The sequence below is a fragment of the Petromyzon marinus genome, unplaced genomic scaffold (genome assembly GCF_048934315.1).
Source record: "Petromyzon marinus isolate PM22_M1 ecotype Great Lakes invasive population unplaced genomic scaffold, UKy_Petmar_22M1.pri1.0 PM_G_Scaffold_85, whole genome shotgun sequence".
Classification (NCBI taxonomy): Eukaryota; Metazoa; Chordata; class Hyperoartia; order Petromyzontiformes; family Petromyzontidae; genus Petromyzon; species Petromyzon marinus.
The window spans coordinates 133,277-156,039 of NW_027423041.1; the positions used below are offsets into that span (position 1 = coordinate 133,277).

The 22,763-nt window shown below is 43.5% G+C and overlaps 1 protein-coding gene across 1 annotated transcript; it reads right to left on the reverse strand.

The window, feature by feature from the left end:
• Window positions 1-5,967: 5,967 nt before the first annotated feature.
• Window positions 5,968-8,017, reverse strand: LOC142921701 (gap junction gamma-1 protein-like; the record flags this gene model as incomplete). The annotated part of the gene is made up of 2 exons (XM_076063013.1): window positions 7,690-8,017; window positions 5,968-6,250 (listed from the first exon to the last, which is right to left on the reverse strand). Coding segments are annotated over exons 1-2 (585 nt in total), but the record flags the coding sequence as incomplete, so codon positions are not given.
• Between the last annotated feature and the right edge of the window lie 14,746 nt (window positions 8,018-22,763).

Genomic DNA, 22,763 nt, shown 5'->3' on the forward strand with positions numbered 1-22,763 from the left:
TGATCTTGTTCATATCCGTGTACATCGATATCCCACATTGCTTACATGTACACACCACACACAATGAAATAAATAGAAACTAGAAGACTTTCGGGGATGGGCAAAGATCGAGGAATCTCTTTCAATGGAGCGAGTTAAGTGTGTTCGATTCAACATCTCTCTGTACGTCTGTATCTCTGTTTGCCTCTGTGTCTCTCTCTGCCTGTGTCTCTCTGTCTTTCTTTCTCTGTCTCTGTGTTCCTCTTGTCTGTGTCTGTCTGCCTGTCCTGTCTGTCTGTGTGTCTGTCTAAAGCACAGCAAGTTGGCACAGTAGGGGGCACAGGTGGTGCATCAGCCAGTCATCTCAGTCATCTCAGTCAGTCGACCAGTGGCACCTGGGTCTGCCCCGTGACATGCCAGCGGGCGTTCGACACTTCACTTGGCCTCAAGGTGCACATAGCCTGGCACAAGCGTCGTGGTGACGTCACCACCACTTAGTGACCAATGGCGGTTGTTGTCTATCATAAAATAAAATAATAAACCACTAATGTAGACTGTAGCCTGGTATCAAAGCAATATTGCTGACGGTTTCCATCTGAAAACGGAAGCTTGTGTTGCCTCCAAAACGTCGTGATTTAATTTAGTTTTCATTTATTTTATTTTACCTACGTGTCTGTGTTTAGTGGGGGTGTGCGTGTGTTTAGTGGGTGTGTGCGATTGATCACATTAAACTTACTCAATTAGCATCAATTAACATGAAATACACAATAATAATTTACATTTCCCAAATTATTGAATATTTTTCAGAAAAACAATACATACAACACTGTGTCACCTGCCGTTCAGATTTGGCCACAGCTGTTCACAAACCGCATAGCCAGCATCTTAAACGCCTTTTGGTTTGACAAAATATAAATCGGAGCAGGCTGTTACGGTATAATAACGACGTGCCCGCTAAACTCAGGCCCTCTTATCCACCGATGAACGAGGAAGTTTAATAAAACAACGAAAACAGAAACTCACGCAAATTAAGAAGTAAGCTAAAGTAACAAAAATATTTGGGTTGCTTTAATCAAAACACACCTCCATATTGATTAAAAACTCACGCAAACATTCCCCCCCCCCCCCCCCCGACTCGTGCATTTATACGTTGGCCGAATGCGAAAGCCACAATGCCACACAAAACGCGTTCTAAGGAGATTTGAACTCTCAACGCTCTGGGTTACAAACCCAGCGCCGAATCCCCCGAGCCACGAGGCTGGGTGCCGGCGTGCCCCCCGTGCCGTCGCGAGCGGGTTAGCGGGGTGCCCGCGCTCTGCCGCTTGAATCGTAAAAGCGCAGACGGTCGCCTCCGATTGAATCTCGACGGAAGAATGTCAAGAAGACCTTCAAAGTCGAGACGATCCAAATGGCGGCGGCGCATTGGGGGGGCCGAGTAAATGGAACGTGGGATGGCAAAAAGCGATTGAGCGATAACGACGCCCGAGAGTAATACTAGCACGCTAAACCCAAGACTTGCGGGAGGCGTCGCCAGCGTCTTGCTCGGGGGGCTCCTGGTGGGGCCTCGACGTCACTCCCAGCTCCGTCTGAAGTTGCTGCACCTCGTCAAGGAGCTGCCACAATTCTGACGGTGACATCGCTCTGGGACCCGTCGTCGATTCCGGCTCGACGGCATCTGCGACCCTAGAAACGAGTCGAATTTCAAGAAGAGTATTTTCATTAACAAAAAAATATATATACACTCTCCATGATAGAGGTTTTTTTGGTTATATCGCATGTATAGTGCAGTGTATAGTGTAGTATAAAGTGCAGTGTATAGTGTAATGTATAGTAGTATAAAGTGCAGTGTATAGTGTAGTGTATAGTAGTGTATAGTGTAGTGTATAGTGTAGTGTATAGCGTAGTGTATAGTAGTGTATAGTGCAGTGTATAGTGTAGTGTATAGTGCAGTGTATAGTATAGTGTAGTGTATAGTGCAGTGCATAGTGTAGTGTATAGTGCAGTGGATAGTAGTGTATAGTGTAGTGTATAGTGTACTGTAGTGTGTAGTGTAGTGTACAGTGTAGTGTATAGTGTAGTGTATAGTGCAGTGCATAGTGTAGTGTATAGTGCAGTGGATAGTAGTGTATAGTGTAGTGTATAGTGTACTGTAGTGTGTAGTGTAGTGTACAGTGTAGTGTATAGTGTAGTGTATAGTGTAGTGTATAGTGCAGTGCATAGTGTAGTGTATAGTGCAGTGGATAGTAGTGTATAGTGTAGTTTATAGTGTACTGTAGTGTATAGTGTAGTGTATAGTGTAGTGTATAGTGTAGTGTATAGCGCAGTGTATAGTGCAGTGTATAGTGTATAGTGTAGTGAATAGTGCAGTGTATAGTGTAGTGTATAGTGCAGTGTATAGTGTAGTGTATAGTGCAGTGGATAGTGCAGTGGATAGTGCAGTGTATAGTGCAGTGTATAGTGCAGTGTATTGTAATGTAGTGTATAGTGCAGTGTATAGTGCAGTGTATAGTGTAGTGTATAGTACAGTGTATAGTGCACACAACATCTACATACATATTCTTAGCTCTTTCGGTAAAGTCACGTTGAAGGGAAACAATAAAATAATAAAAAATATATAAAACAATAAAACCGGATTCCCACCACCATCCATCACAGAAGAATTCTCTCATCAAGACTCTGCACCATAGAGCCCAATGCATATCCGACCAGGAACACATAGGCAGTGAACTCAAGCACGTACACCAAGCTCTTACGGCTAATGGTTACTCCGACTATACAATCCGCAAAGCTATCACTCAAACCATGAAGGACCCTCTTGAGGAGCCTTTCAAAACCATCACTTTACCCTACATTGCGGAGATCACAAAAAAGATCTCTAAAATCTTGAATAAACACAAGATCCAGGTCCGTTTCAACACATTACATAAAATCCCTGATCTGGTTCCGTCTGTAAAAGATGTGATTCCGGACATACAGTACCCTGGTGTCTACAAACTAAGTTGCCTCTGTGGTAGTAGTTACATTGGAGAAACCAAACGCCATGGTTCGGACCGCATCCGTGAACACAAAGCAGACCTTAAACATGGTAGGACTAACACCTCGGCCGTGGCAGATCATTGTTATAATTCAGTAGGCTCACATGACATTGACTTTTCCAAGACAAAGGTTCTTTGTAAGCCATCTGGCTACCATGAGAGATTCGTTCATGAGGCTATCCACATATACAAGCACAGAGACAATTCCAACCGAGAAGATGGATTCTGGCTTAGCAATCATTGGAAAGATTTGATTAACCATTTCAGGTCTTAATTGATTGTTCACGCTTACAGTGGCTTTCAGACAGCATACATTAATTTTTCGTCTCCCCCCTCCTCTTTTCAGAACATAGATGGACTCGTCCTTCTAAATAAACTGCCAAATCGCTGCGCGTGGCGCTAACGTTTTTTTTAAATAAATAAAAACACTGCAAAAAAATAAATTAATTAATGCGAACCGACACACCTGATGATGACCGTTTGTGTTATGGTCGAAACGTCATGAGAATTTTTATTGTTTTATATATATATTGTATTATTTTATTGTTTCCCTTCAACGTGACTTTACCGAAAGAGCTAAGAATATGAATTACTGCAGTCACGAAAGCTTTAAATCAAAATCTATATACATAGCTATCAACACATACACTACACTATACACTACACACACAACATCGATATACATAGCTATCAACACATACACTACACTATAAAATATACACAACATATATATAGCTATCAACACGTACACTACACTATACACTACAAACACAACATCTATATACATAGCTATCAACACATACACTACATTGTACACTACACTATAAACTACACACAACATCTATATACATAGCTATCAACACATACACTACACTATACAGTATACACTACACACACAACAGCTATATACATAGCTATCAACACATACACTACACTACACACACATCTATATACATAGCTATCAACACGTACACTACACTATACACTACACACAACATCTATATATATAGCTATCAACACATACACTACATTATACACTACACTATAAACTATACACAACATCTATATACATAGCTATCAACACATACACTACACTATACACTACACACATCTATATACATAGCTATCAACACATACACTACACTATAGACTACACACAACATCTATACATAGTTATCAACACATACACTACACTATACACTATAAACTACAAACATCTATATACATAGCTATCAACACATACACTACACTATAAACTACACACATCTATATACATCGCTATCAACACATACACTACACTATACATTACAAACACAACATCTATATACATAGCTATCAACACATACACTACACTATACACTACAAACACAACATCTATATACATAGCTATAAACACATACACTACATTGTACACTACACTATAAACTACCCACAACAGCTATATACATAGCTATCAACACATACACTACACTATACAGTATACACTACACACACAACATCTATATACATAGCTATCAACACATACACTATACACTACACACAACATATATAGCTATCAACACATACACTACATTATACACTACACTATAAACTATACACAACATCTATATACATAGCTATCAACACATACACTACATTATACACTACACTATAAACTATACACAACATCTATATGCATAGCTATAAACACATACACTACATTATACACTACACTATACAATACACACAACATATATATACATAGCTATCAACACATACACTACATTATACACTACACTATAAACTATACACAACATCTATATATATAGCTATCAACACATACACTACATTATACACTACACTATACACTACACACAACATCTATATACATAGCTATCAACACATACACTACATACTACACTATAAACTACACACATCTATATACATAGCTATCAACACATACACTACATTATACACTACACTATAAACTATACACAACATCTATATATATAGCTATCAACACATACACTACATTATACACTACACTATAAACTATACACAACATCTATATGTAGCGGTTGGGAAGCTGACGGAACCGTTATTATTTCCCTTCCACGTGACTTTACCGAAAGAACCAAGAATAAGAGACAGCTTTGTTTAGAGCCTAGTCTCAAACAGTGTTAGATGAGAGGACAATGCCACTACGAAGACATTGACAGCTCGGGGTGAGACACACGAGGCTCTAAAGAAAGCTGTCTCTGGTGTGGAACAATCAGTTTCAAAGACAATGCATCATCATCTCGTAGACTACCAGAGCATGTTTTTTTCTGTTTGCATGTTCATTACAAGTACCGTGTGCGTGGCCAATGCAGTGAGATGATTCCTTGCAAGAGGTTTACGTTTGGTGTTATCACGTTCACACAGCTGTTTTATTACTAGAAAGGGTAAAACCAATTCTTATATTTTGTTACTGGCAAGGGAGGTCCCATGATGTTTTTTGCTGTTGTCATCATCGGCGAAACGTCACGGAAACTCGAATCGTCGGCGTAGTTGGGGGTCACTCTCTGACACGCAGCCGGCGAGTGTCGAGCCGGTAGCGACCCGGCACGTTTCGTTTACGTGACGCAACGCCGCTACTACAAGTTGACGGCTTTGACGAGACGACGCTTTAGTTTCTCGCGATCCAACACCGAAGCCGACAACCTCCGACACAGTCGGTCGCACGCGTGCCGAACTTCTTCCGCACCCCCCCCCCCCCGACCGTGGCCAACCGCGCCAGCGAGGCCCCCCACCTGCTCCGTAGCCGGTGCCTCCCGCTCAGCGAGTCGTGGATGGTGCCCAGCCCCAGGTAGGCAATCTCGGACAGTTCGAGCAGGAGGCTGAGACTGGCGACTGCGTACATGACCAGAAGGAAGACGGTCTTCTCTGTGGGGCGCGACACAAAGCAGTCGACGCTATTCGGGCAGGGATCACGGACGCACTTGAAGCGCGGGGCCACCTCCAAGCCATACATCAGGTACTGCCCCACCAGGAAGCCAACCTCGGCCAGCGTGCGGGCCAGCAGCTGGAGGGTGTAGGCCACCATCAGGCCGTCCGTCTTGATCCACCACCGCTCGTTGTGCTGCTTCCCCTTGCCATCTTCTTCACCCTCCACCTCCTCCACCTTCTCCTCCTCTTTCTCCGTGCATTCAACCACGCGGTCGGGGCCGCCGGCTCGCTTGGCTCGCTTGGTTTGTTCGTCTCGCTTGTACTCGATCCTACCACGACAGAGAGCGGCGGCGTTTAAGTTTCACCCCTCAGTGTGAAACGTCGCGAGCAAATGGAAATATGCACTCGCTATGAAACGCGACATTACGACGAACAGCGACAGCTACGAGGCTGTCCGGGATTCCACTTTCACTTCTGATCGTCGCCTCTGAGAGACCACTTAAAGTGTCCGTGCCGGTGGCAATGATCTGAATCGGTCCTGGGCCTACCCTAGGTCGACTCAGCCTCGAATGAGTAGCTGATGCGATTTGTAAAAACTTTGCCAACTGGGGAGAAAAATGCAGCCCGGCGTGGCTTTGGCCATAGACCCCCCTCGTGTGCTTTGAGGCGCCGCTCACGAGCAGCGCTTATCCCGACAGCCTGTGAAGGCTACATGGGGGATTTTTGTCTTTGTGCGCGTGTGGCCCCGTGTGCGTCCGCGTGTGTCTGTGTGTGCGTGGCCTTACCGTGCACGTAGCCTGGCACAAGCACCGTGGTGACGTCACCACCGCTTAGTGGCAAACGGCGGTTGTTGGTGTAGATGTCTGTGCGCTACAAGCAAGCCAGCATCGGGACTCGAGGTAAGTGAAAATATTTACCTTCCTTTATTTTACGCTTTATTTACTACTAGCGGGAAGCACCCGGCGTTGCCCGGGGGAAAATATATTGAAAAACTTCTCAAAACTTAAAAACATAACATATACAAATGAAAAAAAAACGATGATCATTACCTCATTCATAAAAATTAGCGCAGCGGAAAAAAAACGTACGCTCGTGCGCCAAGATTCGATTCTTTAGATCGCGCAAAGGAATTGAAGTTTGTAGATTTCTTTAGAATCGGCCTATTCCCGTTTAATTGATACCACAAAAGCTCACCAGATATCGATTCTCGCCACACTTCATCATCATTCCCCCCCCACCCCCCCCAAAAAAAAACAAGTCTATTTTTATAATGTTTGCATGGTGCACAGTATGGAAAGTACCCACATGGCAAATCTCAAGTTTGTTAAATGTCAGGAAGTACGCTAAACATTTTGAACACATTCACAAATTTCCCTTTTATACATATAGATACACTATGCAATTATAATATCGCATGCAAATGTATTATATTTCTTATTGTTGAAGAGTTTAACAATGCTTCCCTTTTTGCTGTTGAACCGCAGAATATATTTTACGACGCTGACCATATGCGTGTTTAAACACAGCGCACATTCGCCCTCCTGAACTGAACTAGCCGTTCGGACATACTGACAGGGGGCTCGGGAACGGAACTCCGTTCCTAAGTCAAGGGGAAACCTTGCCGGCCCTTTCACCGTTCAAACTCGTGACCAAATCGACGGCGCAGCCTAATTAAAAAACAAATTAAAACATTTCCAACTGCGGGCAGCCATTCAAATTTCCACCGTAGCTCCCCCGCTGTGAAAACTCCCTCCGGGTACCTCCGCACCTGGTGATGAGATGCACGGCGAAGCCGAGGTACATGATGGTGGGCGTGGCGACCGCGATGATCTGGAACACCCAGAAGCGGACTTGGGAGAGTGGGGCGAAGCTGTCGTAGCAGACGTTCTCGCAGCCGGGCTGCTCCGTGTTGCACGAGAAGCTGCCCTGCTCGTCGTAGTAGATGGACTCGCCGGCGACCGTCGTGAGAATGATGCGAAAGATGAGGAAGGTGGTGATCCACAGCTTGCTCAGGAAGGTGGAGTGCCGATGAACCTCCTCCAGCAGCTGCGTGAGGTAGCCCCAGCTCATCGTGGCCGCCAGTCAGATGCAGCGATGCCGCTGCGGGGAAACGTTCACCCGAGTTTGTACAGGCACTACTCTACTTACAAACCTTCAACTTAAAGACTTTTAGAGATAATAAAAAAAACCTATCCCGTTTGCCCATCAGATTTACCATGGAGGTCGAAAAAGATGGCAAACTACCCTTTCTGGATGTCTTAATTAAAAGGAGACATGATGGTTCAATGAGCCACTCTGTCTACAGGAAAGCTACCCATACAGATGCTTACTTGAAACCGGATTCCCACCACCATCCATCCCAGAAGAACTGCCTCATCAAGACTCTATACCATAGAGCCCAATGCATTTCCGACCAGGAACACATTACCAGTGAACTCAAACACGTACACCAGGCTCTCAGGGCTAATGGCTACTCCGACTACACAATCCGCAAAGCCATCACTCCAGTCATGAAGAAGGATCCTCTTGTGGAGCCACTCAAAACCATCACCTTACCCTACATTGCAGGGGTCACTAAAAAGATCTCCAAAATCCTGAATAAACACAAGATCCAGGTCCGATTCAACACAGTACACAAAATCCGTGATTTACTTCCATCTGTAAAAGATGCTCTTCCAGACATACAGTACCCGGGCGTTTACAAACTAAAGTGCCTCTGTGGTAGTAGCTACATTGGAGAAACCAAAAGACATATCTCGGATCGCATCCGCGAACATAAAGCAGACTTGAAACACGGTAAGACGAACTCCTCTGCCGTGGCAGATCACTGTTACAATTCAGTGGGCTCACATGACATTGACTTCTCCAAGACGGAGGTTCTTTGCAAACCAACTGGCTACCATGAGAGATTCGTTCATGAGGCCATTCACATATACAAGCACAGAGACAATTTCAACCGAGAAGATGGATTCAGGCTCAGTAACCACTGGAAAGATGTGTTAAATCATTTCTGTTCTTAATTAATTGTAATTTTACGATGACCTTCAGACCGCAGCTCTTTCGCCAGCATTGCCTCTTAATACCTCTCACACCACGGTTAATGGTATGGTTTACAACATGGAGTATACTAGGGCTTCGCAGCTGTCTCTCTCCCCCTCCTCTGTTCCGACCATGGACGAACTCGTCCGTCTGAACGGGGCCCGTAGCTATCCGTGGTACGGAAATTTGAGGGTAAGAATCCACCCATTTTTTCGCCATATAGCATTGTGATATATAACGACTTATGGTTGGTAGCTTAGCTGATTGGAGAATATAGAGTTTATTGATAACATGAAGGTAATTTATATTTTAGTTTTTATTGGTTCACTATATAGTACTGTGAATAGCTCAGATTTGTAGTCATTTCTGTGACCAGTCACTAGCAAATCACCCAGTTATTTCAATGCTAAATTCGCCTAGTTATTTCAATGCTAAATTCTCCTGTTTTGATTTGTACTAAGTGCCTCGGTGAATGTGTATGCTCTGACTTCAACGTAACTATTTCTGTAGCAGTTACAAGCGAATGCCTTAATTTAGCTATTTCAATGCTAAATTCTATGCTAATTCCTTTTAACAATGGGTGCCTCTGCGGATGTGTATGCTTTGACTTTTAACATAGCTATTTCTGTGACCAGTCACAAGCTAATCATTCAGCCTTTTCAATGCTAAATTTTATGCTAATTCCTTCGTCAAGGCTCTTTGTTCCTCTCACACAGCTTAAAAGCCGTGATCTGAACGTGGCTCTCTCACTCCAGCGCTGTCCTACCAGACAGTCTCGCTCCCTTCACCTGATGAAGGCCGCTTGTGTTGTGGCCGAAACGTCGTGAGAATATTATTGTGTTATTTTATTTTATCAATTTATTATTTTATTCTCATTCTACGTGACTTTACCGAAAGAACCAAAGAAGATAATTCACTCCTATTGTGCTGTATTGTCTCTATTAATAATAATTTGCTAGCTTTGTGTAGTATTTGGTTAGCTTTAGAAGACTTTATGTGATGTGTTATTTTAACTGCGTTTGGTATTACCTTTGAATCTCTGCACCTTTTGAGGAACGCCAGTGAAGATATCAATTTCATCCGCTTAATGCGAAGCTTCTCCAATTTTCTGGTTTTAAGAAAAGTATCCTCCCCATAGAGGTTAGTCAGTTTAACAGTATCATCAATGAGACAGTATCATCAATGACTGTACAATTTCACTTTGATAACACATGGTCCCCGCATGAAGCGATGGTTATTAGTGAAAGAGAGAGTTATTAGAACATGGAAATGCTATACTAAACAAAAAACGTAACTTATAATGAATGATTATACTTGAATTATTCCCGCAGTATCGCAATCGTTATTGATCATAGATCATATGCAACCCTTATCACGTTGTTAGCACACTGGGTCACAGAACAGGTGATTATTCTGTAGAGTACGTGAGAACGTGCGGCGATTACGAACGAAAGGTACTTTAAAGATTATACGATGATAAGAAAAACAATTAAAACAGTTATTATTCTCAAAGGCACAAATCTCAACAGATACATCGGCAGATTATCTGACTACATAATGGCTTGGAGTAAGGGCATGCGATGGGGTGCTCCTTTCTCCTGAAGACCTCACCTGATACCAAGTTTTAATTAATTGTGGACCAGATCGCCTGATGAGGATCTGGTGGGACACACCCTTCCCCACAAGAGCGTGGCTCTACGGGAGAAGGTGTCAAAAGTAAATTCGTATTGATGGATCTGTTGAATATTTATGCGATTAAGAGTACAGCCCACTAAATAGTAAAGAGGACAACTATGGATATGCTTATAACGACACATGTATGAACACTCGGTCTCGTCGTGACGCCTTCACAGCCACTGATGCCCGATAGACTTGAGTGTTGGCTTCTGGTTTAAGGACCCGTGTATGTTTGAGTGACATGAATTGTTTTGAATAGTCAGTGTTCGGAGTCGAACTTCGTGTCAAACAGACGCCTGCTTGTCGTGTGGTGAGGGGGCGGTGCGCGTCATACGTATCAGTCGATTCGGCGGTCACCGTGTTGAACGGATTCGGATGTCGTCGATACGCTGCTGCAGGTCAGGATACGGTCGGTAGATGGCGCCACAGCTCGCTCGCAGCGTGCACGGTGGTTGAGTGTTGACCCGGGTGCGCACTCGGCTGGCGATGCATGGTGTGCACGCAGCCTTGTCGCCAAACAGCGACCCTCACCACCCCGGCGGCAGCAGAGACCTCCGTGTCGGCAGAGGCTGACCCACGCAGGGGCGAGTTGAGCTGTCAAGCGGGTCTTGCCCGCCTGCAGATGAGATGGGGAGCTGCTCCAATGAGTCGAGCCCCCGATGGCCGGCTCCGGTGAGCCGATCGAACTCAGCTGAGTTTCCGATGAACTGCGGACGAGTCGAGCCGACCCGTTGGCCGCAGCTCGCTCCTGAGTCGACCCCCCCGGTCGAACTGAGGTTTCAATGTTCAGGATCCTCTTTTTATGCCCAAAAATCCCTTCACTCGGACCCTGCCCACAAGGCGGGGTTTCTTCCGATTTTTGCTGTGTCAGGGTTTGTCCGTATGTATCTGCGTCCGTGTGTGTGTCAGTGTGTGTCAGTGTGTGTTCTTGTGTGCATATTCCGTTGTCACCCTCCTTCCATAAAACCCACAAGTAAAACAATCAAATGTTATAAATTGTCTCGAAGGCGCCTCTCTGTCTGGGTACACAACCTGGAGGGAGGGGCGATATTCCCTCCGACTTTCACCGACGCACCAAGAAACGGTTAAGGTTTTTAAAGTTAACATTTATCCCTCACAGTTTCACAGTTATGCTCTGTATGTAACCCAAGGTCTGGGTTAGCTTCCGTTGTGGTATTGTACTTAATGTCAAGGGAAGGTTTTCCCCCCGAGCGTATACACACTCCTACCCCGCGCTGCGGGGATACAAAGACGGCCGGAATCTCCCTTTCTTTCCAACCTTGGGTTTAACACCGCCCAAGTCATTATGCAGTTTATGTTTTGTGTAAGCCTCGGTGAATGGTGCCAACACGAATGTTAAGTAGGAAATAATGCACTGTGATTTTTATTAGCCTGGTATTTTCGCTGAAATGCGTTGACACTCTAAGGTCCCGCCCTTATTCTCTTTTCAGTCTCTCTACACTCTTTGGCCCTCACTCTCTCTAGCGCGTGGTGACCGCTGTTTTCGCTGACGCCGCCAATTCAAGGCCTCATTAATTTCCATCACTCCGTGTAGGTGAGGGCGGGTTAGCCCTGGAGTCAGTTCTGGTTTTCGTCTGCCTCTCAGCACTTGGTCTGTGACCTCTGACCCCGGGATTTATCTAATTTGATGGCCTGTCTAGCCCCGGCTTGCTGTTGTTAGGTTGGTTGGTTGTTCCTGGCTTTTTGCCTACGTTTGCAGTTTGCTGCGCTTATTTTCCTTTCTTCTCCAACCTTATATCCACTCTGCTCATTATTCGCTCATGTCTGGGTTAGAACATTCATGTTGACTTCGGAAAACCTGATTGTTATAGGCTTTGGGTCCAGTCGTATAAAAATTATTAAAATATGAAAATAGATTTAATGTTAAACCAATAGACGGTTGATGGTTACATTGATGTAGCTATTGGCAGGGTTCAATTGAAGTTGGTGTGAAGATCAATAACTTTAGCCTACCCTGTCGTTGAATTCCGATGTTAAGTTACTTTAATAGTAATGTAGAACCAATCAGCTTTTTGACTGAACTATATCTAGGCTAACGCAAACTCCCAGTGACCCTGGCTTGGTGTGTTTACGTCAGCCCCTTGCAATCCGCTGTGCTCTGCTCTCTATCTGCTCCCTCTGACCCTGGGAGGGCTCTTAATGTCAAAATCGTATTAGTGGGTCATGGTAAAGAGAACCTCCACATGCCATGCGGAGGCCTGGTTTGGTGTTTTTATTCATTATTATATTAAAAAAACAATAGAAACATGTATCTATATGTATCGGAAAATTACCTGTTAACATTAAGATGGAAAAGGGGCCTAGATACAACAGTGTCAGGTGGTGTGTGTCAGGTGGTGTGTGTGAGGTGGTGTGTGTGAGGTGGTGTGTCACGTGGTGTGTCAGGTGGTGTGTGTGAGGTGGTGTGTCACGTGGTGTGTGTGGTGGTGTGTGTGAGGTGGTGTGTGAGGTGGTGCGTGTGAGGTGGTGAGTGTGAGGTGGTGTGTGTGAGGTGGTGTGTCAGGTGGTGTGTGTCACGTGGTGTGTGTCAGGTGGTGGTGACCCGGGGTTCGATTCCCGCTCACGGCCGACGCCGCCGGCGACGATCATCTGAACCGGTCCCGGGCCTCCCCTAGGTCGACTCGGCATTAAATGAGTACCCTGGTGCGTTGTGTAAACATCGCCACTGGGGAGACAAAGGCGGCCAGGGGTGGTGCCGGCCACCCGCCCCCTCGTGTACCGTTCTGGCCTTCATAGGTGCTCGCTAACAGCACTTGCCCCTACAGTCTGTTAAGGCTACACGGGGGATCTTTGTCTCTGCGTGCGCGTGCCAAATTGGTAAGAGTTTGCCGATAAGTTTAGAGCTCTGCTCATCGTCGTCGTCATTATAAAATCCTGGAGGAACTTTCCGCCCAGTTTCCTGCTCGCTGTACGAGTTGACGTTGGTCGCGACAGCCAACGGGGACGTGTCAAACTAACACCGACAAGACCTGGGGATTCCTTCGCCGGTCGCTTTTATTGTACCACATCTGCCCCTGGCGCCAAGGGAAGCGTCTCATCGGTCGGTGTCCAGGGTGAGAATCCGTCAGAATGTACGCGGGGCAGTCGTGGTGTAGTGGTGGTGGTGGTACAAAGTGTTACAGTCGTGGTGTGGTGTAGTGTGGTGTAGTAGTAGTGTAGTAGTGGTGGTACAACGTGTTACAGTTGTGGTGTGGTGTAGTGTGGTGTAGTAGTGGTGTAGTGTGGTGTGGTGTAGTGTGGTGGTGTGGTGTAGTGTGGTGTAGTGGAGTTGTGGTGTTGTGTGGTGTGGTGGTGTTGTGTGGTGTAGTGTGTAGTGTGGTGTAGTAGTGGTGTGTAATGGTGTGGTGTAGTAGTGGTACGTGTTACAGTCGTGGTGTGGTGTTGTGGTGTAGTGGTGGTGTGTAATGTACTGCAGTGGTGAAGTGGTGTGGTATTGTGGTGTAGTGTAGTATGTAGTGTACTGTAGTGGTGTGGTATTGTGGTGTAGTGTAGTGTGTAGTGTACTGCAGTGGTGTAGTGGTGTGGTATTGTGGTGTAGTGTGGTGTGTAGTGTACTGCAGTGGTGGAGTGGTGTGGTAGTGTGGTGTAGTGTAGTGTGTAGTGTACTTTAGTGATGTGTGGCTGGGCGCAGTTTGGTGATGTAGTTGTAACTGAGGGTGTCGTTTCAAACGAGACGTACAACTTAAGAGAGAGAGAGACAGAGAGACAAACTCCCTTTACTGCCGAAACACGCATGAACACTCGTAAATGTGCACAGTCACCAGTGACACACGTGTTATAACCAACTCACTCACCAACTCACTCACCAACTCCCTCACCAATCACTCACCAGTGACACACGTGTTATAACCATCTCACTCACCAACTCACTCACCAATCACTCCCTCACCAACTCACTCACCAACTCCCTCACCAATCACTCACCAGTGACACACGTGTTATAACCATCTCAGGCATGCCACGTACGGTGCAGCCCCTATCTACAATGTCACCAAGCTTTTCAGTTCCAATCAACAAAGCTGAATGGGTGGGTGGGTGGATCAATGGGTGGGTGGGTGAGTGGGTGGGTGAGTGGGTGGGTGAGTGGGTGGGTATGTGGGTGAGTGAGTGAGTGGATGAATGGGTGGGTGGGTGGGTGAGTGGGTGAGTTGGTGAGTGGATGAATGGGTGGGTGGGTGGGTGAGTGGGTGGGTGAGTGGGTAGGTATGTGGGTGGGTGAGTGGGTGTGTGGGTGAGTGAGTGGATGAATGGGTGGGTGGGTGAGTGGGTGGGTGAGTGGGTGGGTGAGTGGGTGTGTGGGTGAGTGAGTGGATGAATGGGTGGGTGGGTGAGTGGGTGGGTATGTGGGTGGGTGAGTGGGTGTGTGGGTGAGTTTAGGCCTGGGCTCTGGGTCGTTCTTCGTGCTTTTGGAGTACCTGACCCTCTGCTCATGATCATTAAGGACCTTCATGATGGTGAGCGGGCCCGGGTAAAACTACGTGGCCGGGAGTCAGAGCCATTCCCTGTACACCTTGGGGTGCGACAGGGATGTCCTCTGGCTCCCACATTATTTAACATCTATTTTGACCACGTAGTTCGTGAAGCCTTCAATAGCTGTACCGGGGGAATCTCCATATGGTACAGATATAATGGGAGGCTAATCGATGCCCGGGTGCGGTCAAGGGATGGCTCCCTATTGCTCAACCACGTTATGTATGCTGATGACTTGGTAATAGCTGCTCAGTCAGAGGAGGAGTTGGAGACGCTGCTGCTGAGACTGGAGCGTGCCACTAAGAGGTGGGGCCTTACCATCAGCCCCACCAAAACTAAGCACCTGCCTGGGTATTTTGTACCATCGGACACTCCACCCCCACAACTCCCAATCGGTGATGGGGCAGTTGTGGAGAGAGTGGAGAGTTTCCCATACCTGGGCAGTGTGCTTATGACTGGCTCCAGTTTAACAGCAGAGGTCTCACTCCGAATCAGTCGAGCGGCAATATCTTTTCATCGGTTGCGTAACGCTGTGTGGAAGCTACCTGGTCTGTCGCTCCGCACTAAGCTTCAGGTCTTCTCGGCCACGATCATTCCCTCCCTTCTCTACGCTTGCGAAACGTGGACCCCCCTAATGGAACATCTTCGCCGGTTAGAAACATTTAGGCTGACCTGCCTACGATCCATCCTGGGTTTAACCAGACTGGATTGTGTGAGGAGCTCACAAATCCTTGAAAGATCTGGGCAGGGTCCCATCGGTGAGCTCCTCCGGCAGGCAAGGCTGCGATGGCTGGGTCATGTAGCCCGCATGCCCAGCCACCGCATGCCGAAACAGCTTTTGTTTGGCCGGATTGAGGGGGCTAAGCGGGCGCGGCACGGGCTAGAGAAGAGATGGAGTGATGTGGTACAGGAGGACGTGGAGCTGAGTGGACTTGCCGATGACTGGAACCAGCGGTGTCAAGATCGGCCTCTGTGGAGGAGGCTCGTGAAGGATGCTACTGGGCAGTTGGAGGCAGTCGCCCTCCAACAACAACGGAGGGCGGAGGAGCGACGCTCACAACAGCGAGCGGAGCGCCGGGTGGCTAAAGCACAGCAGGTTGGCACAGTAGGGGGCACAGGTGGTGCATCAGCCAGTCATCTCAGTCAGTCGACCCGTGGCACCTGGGTCTGCCCCGTGACCTCCTGCCAGCGGGCGTTCGACACTTCACGTGGCCTCAGGGTGCACATAGCCTGGCACAAGCGTCGTGGTGACGTCACCGCCACTTAGTGGCGAATGGCGGTTGTTGTTGTGTGGGTGAGTGAGTGAGTGGATGAATGGGTGGGTGGGTGAGTGAGTTGGTGAGTGAGTGGATGAATGGGTGGGTGGGTGAGTGGGTGAGTTGGTGAGTGAGATTCTAGTTATTTACCACAAGACGGCAGCATTGAGTTGCGAAATAATTTGTGTGGGGGGAGTGGTGGTGCAGTGGATAGTGCACGTTGTGTGTGTGAGTGGGGAGTGGTGGTGCAGTGGTTAGCTCACTCACTGACCAACTCACTCATCAACTCACCAACTCACTCACCAATCACTCCCTCACCAACTCACTCACCAACTCCCTCACCAATCACTCACCAGTGACACACGTGTTATAACCAACTCACTCACCAACTCACCAACTCACCAACTCACTCACCATTCACTCCCTCACCAATCACTCACCAACTCCCTCACCAATCACTCACCAGTGACACACGTGTTATAACCATCTCACTCACCAACTCACCAACTCCCTCACCAATCACTCACCAGTGACACACGTGTTATAACCATCTCACTCACTAACTCCCTCACCAATCACTCACCAGTGACACACGTGTTATAACCAACTCACTCACCAACTCCCTCACCAATCACTCACCAGTGACACACGTGTTATAACCATCTCACTCACCAACTCCCTCACCAATCACTCACCAGTGACACACGTGTTATAACCAACTCACTCACCAACTCCCTCACCAATCACTCACCAGTGACACACGTGTTATAATCAACTCACTCACCAACTCCCTCACCAATCACTCACCAGTGACACACGTGTTATAACCATCTCAGGCACGCCACGCACGGTGCAGCCCCTATCTAAAATGTCACCAAGCTTTTCAGTTCCAATCAACAAAGCTGTCAAAGAGCAAAAAATACCGAAATCAAAACCAAAAAATAGGGCATGCTAAAAACCCGTACGTTGCACACAAAATGCACACGTTTTATTTTAAAACGGCTATGTGTGGATAAGCAGCATTTCCTAAATAGCTGCATTGTGGTCCTCTTGCTTGAGGTCATTATCAACCCCACGTGGAGTAAATGTCACTGACAGCAGCAGCAGCAGTGATACACTGCAGTGATACACTGCTGCTGCTGCTGTTCTAATGCTGTTCTAATTTACACTATACACTACACTATACACTACAATATACACTACTATACACTACACTATACACTACTATACATTACACTACACACCACACTATACAGTACACTATACACTACTCTACATTACACTATACACTACACTATAAACTACACTATACATTACACTATACACTACACTATACACTACTATACATTACACTATACACTACACACTATTATACATTACACTATAAACTACACACTATACACTACACTATACACTACACACTGTACACTATACACTACTATACATTACACTATACACTACATTGTACACTACACACAATACACTGCACTATACACTACACTACAACACTACTATGCACTACACTATATACTACACTAAACACTACACTATACACTACACTATACATTACAGTAAACACTACACTACACACTACACTATACACTACACTACTATACACTACACTATACACTACACTATACACTACACTATTATACACTACACTACTATACATTACACTATACACTGCACTATAGACTACACTATACACTACACTACTATACACTACACTACACAGTACACTATACACTACACTAAACACTACTATACACTACACTATACACTACACTATACACTACACTACTATGCACTACATTATACACTACACTACTATACACTACACTACTATACACTACACTCCTATACACTACACTACTATACACTACACTACTATACACTACACTATACACTACACTACTATACACTATACATTACTACACTATACACTACTCTATAAACTACACTACTATACACTACACTATACACTACACTACTATACACTACACATTACACTACACTACTGTACACTACACTATACACTACTATACACTACACAATACACTACTATACACTACACACTAAACTACTATACACTACTATACACTACACTATACACTACACTATACACTACTATGAACTACACTATACACTACACTATACACTACTATACACTACACTATAAACTACACTATACACTACACTACTATACGCTACACTATACACTACTGTACACTACACTATACACTACCCTATACACTACTATACACTACACTACTATACACTACACTACTATACACTACACTATACTACACTATACACTACTATACACTACACTATACACTACACTACTATACAATACACTATACACTACTATACACTACACTACACACTACACTACTATACACGAAACTACTATACACTACACTATACACTACTATACACTACACTATACAATACTATACACTACTATACACTACACTATACACTACACTATACACTACTATACACTACTACACACTACACTATACACTACTATACACTACACTATACACTACTACACACTACACTATATACTACACTATACACTACACTATACACTACACTAAACACTACACTATAGATTACACTATACACTACACTATACACTACACTATACATTACACTATACACTACACTATACACTACAGACTACACTACACTACACACTACTATACATTACACTATACACTACACTATACACTACACTATACACTACACTATACACTACACTACTATGCACTACACTACACACTACACTACTATACACTACACTATTATACACTACACTACTATACACTACACTATACACTACACTATACACTACTATACACTACACTATACACTACTATACAATACACTATACACTACTATACACTACACTATACACTACACGATACATTACACTATACACTACTATACACTACACTATACACTACTACACTATACACAACACTACTATACACTACACTTTACACTACTATACACTACACTATACTACTACACTGTACACTACACTATACACTAATATACACTACACTATAAACTACACTATACACTACACTACTATACACTACACTATACACTACTGTACACTACACTATACGATACATTACACTATACACTACCCTATACACTACTATACACTACACTATACACTACTACACTATACACTACTACACACTACACTATAAACTATAATACACTACACTACTATACACTACACTATACACTACTATACACTACACACTACACTACTATACATGACACTACACTACTATACACTACACTATACACTACTATACACTACACTATACACTACTATAAACTACACTATACACTACACTACACACTACTATACAATACACTATACACTACACTATACTATACACTACACTATACACTACACTACTATACACACCACTACTATACACTACACTATACACTACTATACACTACACTATACACCACACTATACACTACACTATACACTACTACACTACTATACACTACACTATACACTACTATACTCTACACTATAAACTACACTATACACTACCATATACACTACACTATACTATACACTACTATAAACTACACTATACACTACACTATACACTACAGTATACTATACACTATACACTGTACACTACTATACACTACACTGTACACTACTATACACTACACTATACACAACACTATTATACACTACACTACTATACATCACACTATACACTACTATACACTACACTATACACTACACTATACACTACACACCACACTATACTACTATACACTACACTATACACTACTATACACTACACTATACACTACACTACACACTACTATACACTACACTATAAACTACACACTACACTATACACTAAAGACTACACTATACACTACAGACTACACTACACTATACACTACTATATACTACACTATACACTACACACTACACTACTATACACTACTCTATACACTACTATACACTACACTATACACCACTATAAACTACACCATACACTACACTATACACTACTATAGACTACACTATACACTACTATACACTACACTATACACAACACTACACTACTATACACTACACATACACTACTATACACTAGACGATACATTACACTATACACTACTATACACTACACTATACACTACTACACACTACACTATAAACTACTATACACTACACTATACACTACTATACACTACACTATACACTACTATACACTATACTATATATTACACTATACACTACATTATACACTACTATACACTACACTATACACTACACTATACACTACTATACACTACACTATACACTACTACACACTACACTACTATACACTACACTATACACTACTACACTATACACTACACTATACACCACACTATACACTACAATATACACTACACTATACACTACTATACACTACACTATACACTACACTATACACTACACTAAACACTACACTATACAATACATTACACTATACACTACTATACACTACACTATACACTAAACACTACACTATACACTACACTATACACTACTATACACTACACTATACACTACGATACACTACACTATACACTACTATAAACTACACTATACACTACACTATACACTACACTACACACTACTATACAATACACTATACACTACACTATACTATACACTACACTATACACTACACTACTATACACACCACTACTATACACTACACTATACACTACTATACACTACACTTTACACCACACTATACACTACACTATACACTACTATACACTACACTATACACTACTATACTCTACACTATAAACTACACTATACACTACCATATACACTACACTCTACTATACACTACTATAAACTACACTATACACTACAGTATACTATACACTGTACACTACTATACACTACACTGTACACTACTATACACTTAACTATACACTACACTATACACAACACTATTATACACTACACTACTATACATCACACTATACACTACTATACACTACACTATACACTACACACCACACTATACTACTATACACTACACTATACACTACACTATACACTACACTACACACTACTATACACTACACTATAAACTACACACTACACTATACACTAAAGACTACACTATACACTACACTATACACTACAGACTACACTACACTATACACTACTATATACTACACTATACACTACACTAAACACTACACTATACACTACACTACTATACACTACACTATACACTACCTTACACTACTCTATACACTACTATACACTACACTATACACCACTATAAACTACACCATACACTACACTATACACTCCTATAGACTACACTATACACTACTATACACTACACTATACACAACACTACACTACTATACACTACACATACACTACTATACACTACACGATACATTACACTATACACTACTATACACTACACTATACACTACTACACACTACACTATAAACTACTATACACTACACTATACACTACTATACACTACACTATACACTACTATACACTATACTATATATTACACTATACACTACATTATACACTACTATACACTACACTATACACTACACTATACACTACTATACACTACACTATACACTACTACACTACTATACACTACACTATACACTACTACACTATACACTACACTATACACCACACTATACACTACAATATACACTACACTATACACTACTATACACTACACTATACACTACACTAAACACTACACTATACAATACATTACACTATACACTACTATACACTACACTATACACTAAACACTACACTATACACTACACTACTATACACTACACTATACACTACTATACACTACTATACACTATTATACACTACAATATAAACTACACTATACACTACACTACTATACACTACACAATACACTATACTATACACTACACTATACACTACTATACACTACGCGATACATTACACTATACACTACTATACACTACTATACACTACACTATACTACTACACTACACTATTATACACTACACTACACACTACTGTACACTAGACTATACACTACTATACACTACTACCACCACTACCACCACAACTGCCACAACTACTACCACCACTACAACTAATACCACAACTACTACTACCACAACTACTACTACTAACACTACAACTACTACTACCACAACTACTACTACCCCAACTACTACTACCACAACTACTACCACCACTACCACCACAACTGCCACAACTACTACAACTACTACCACCACTACCACAACTACTACCACAACTACTACTACCAC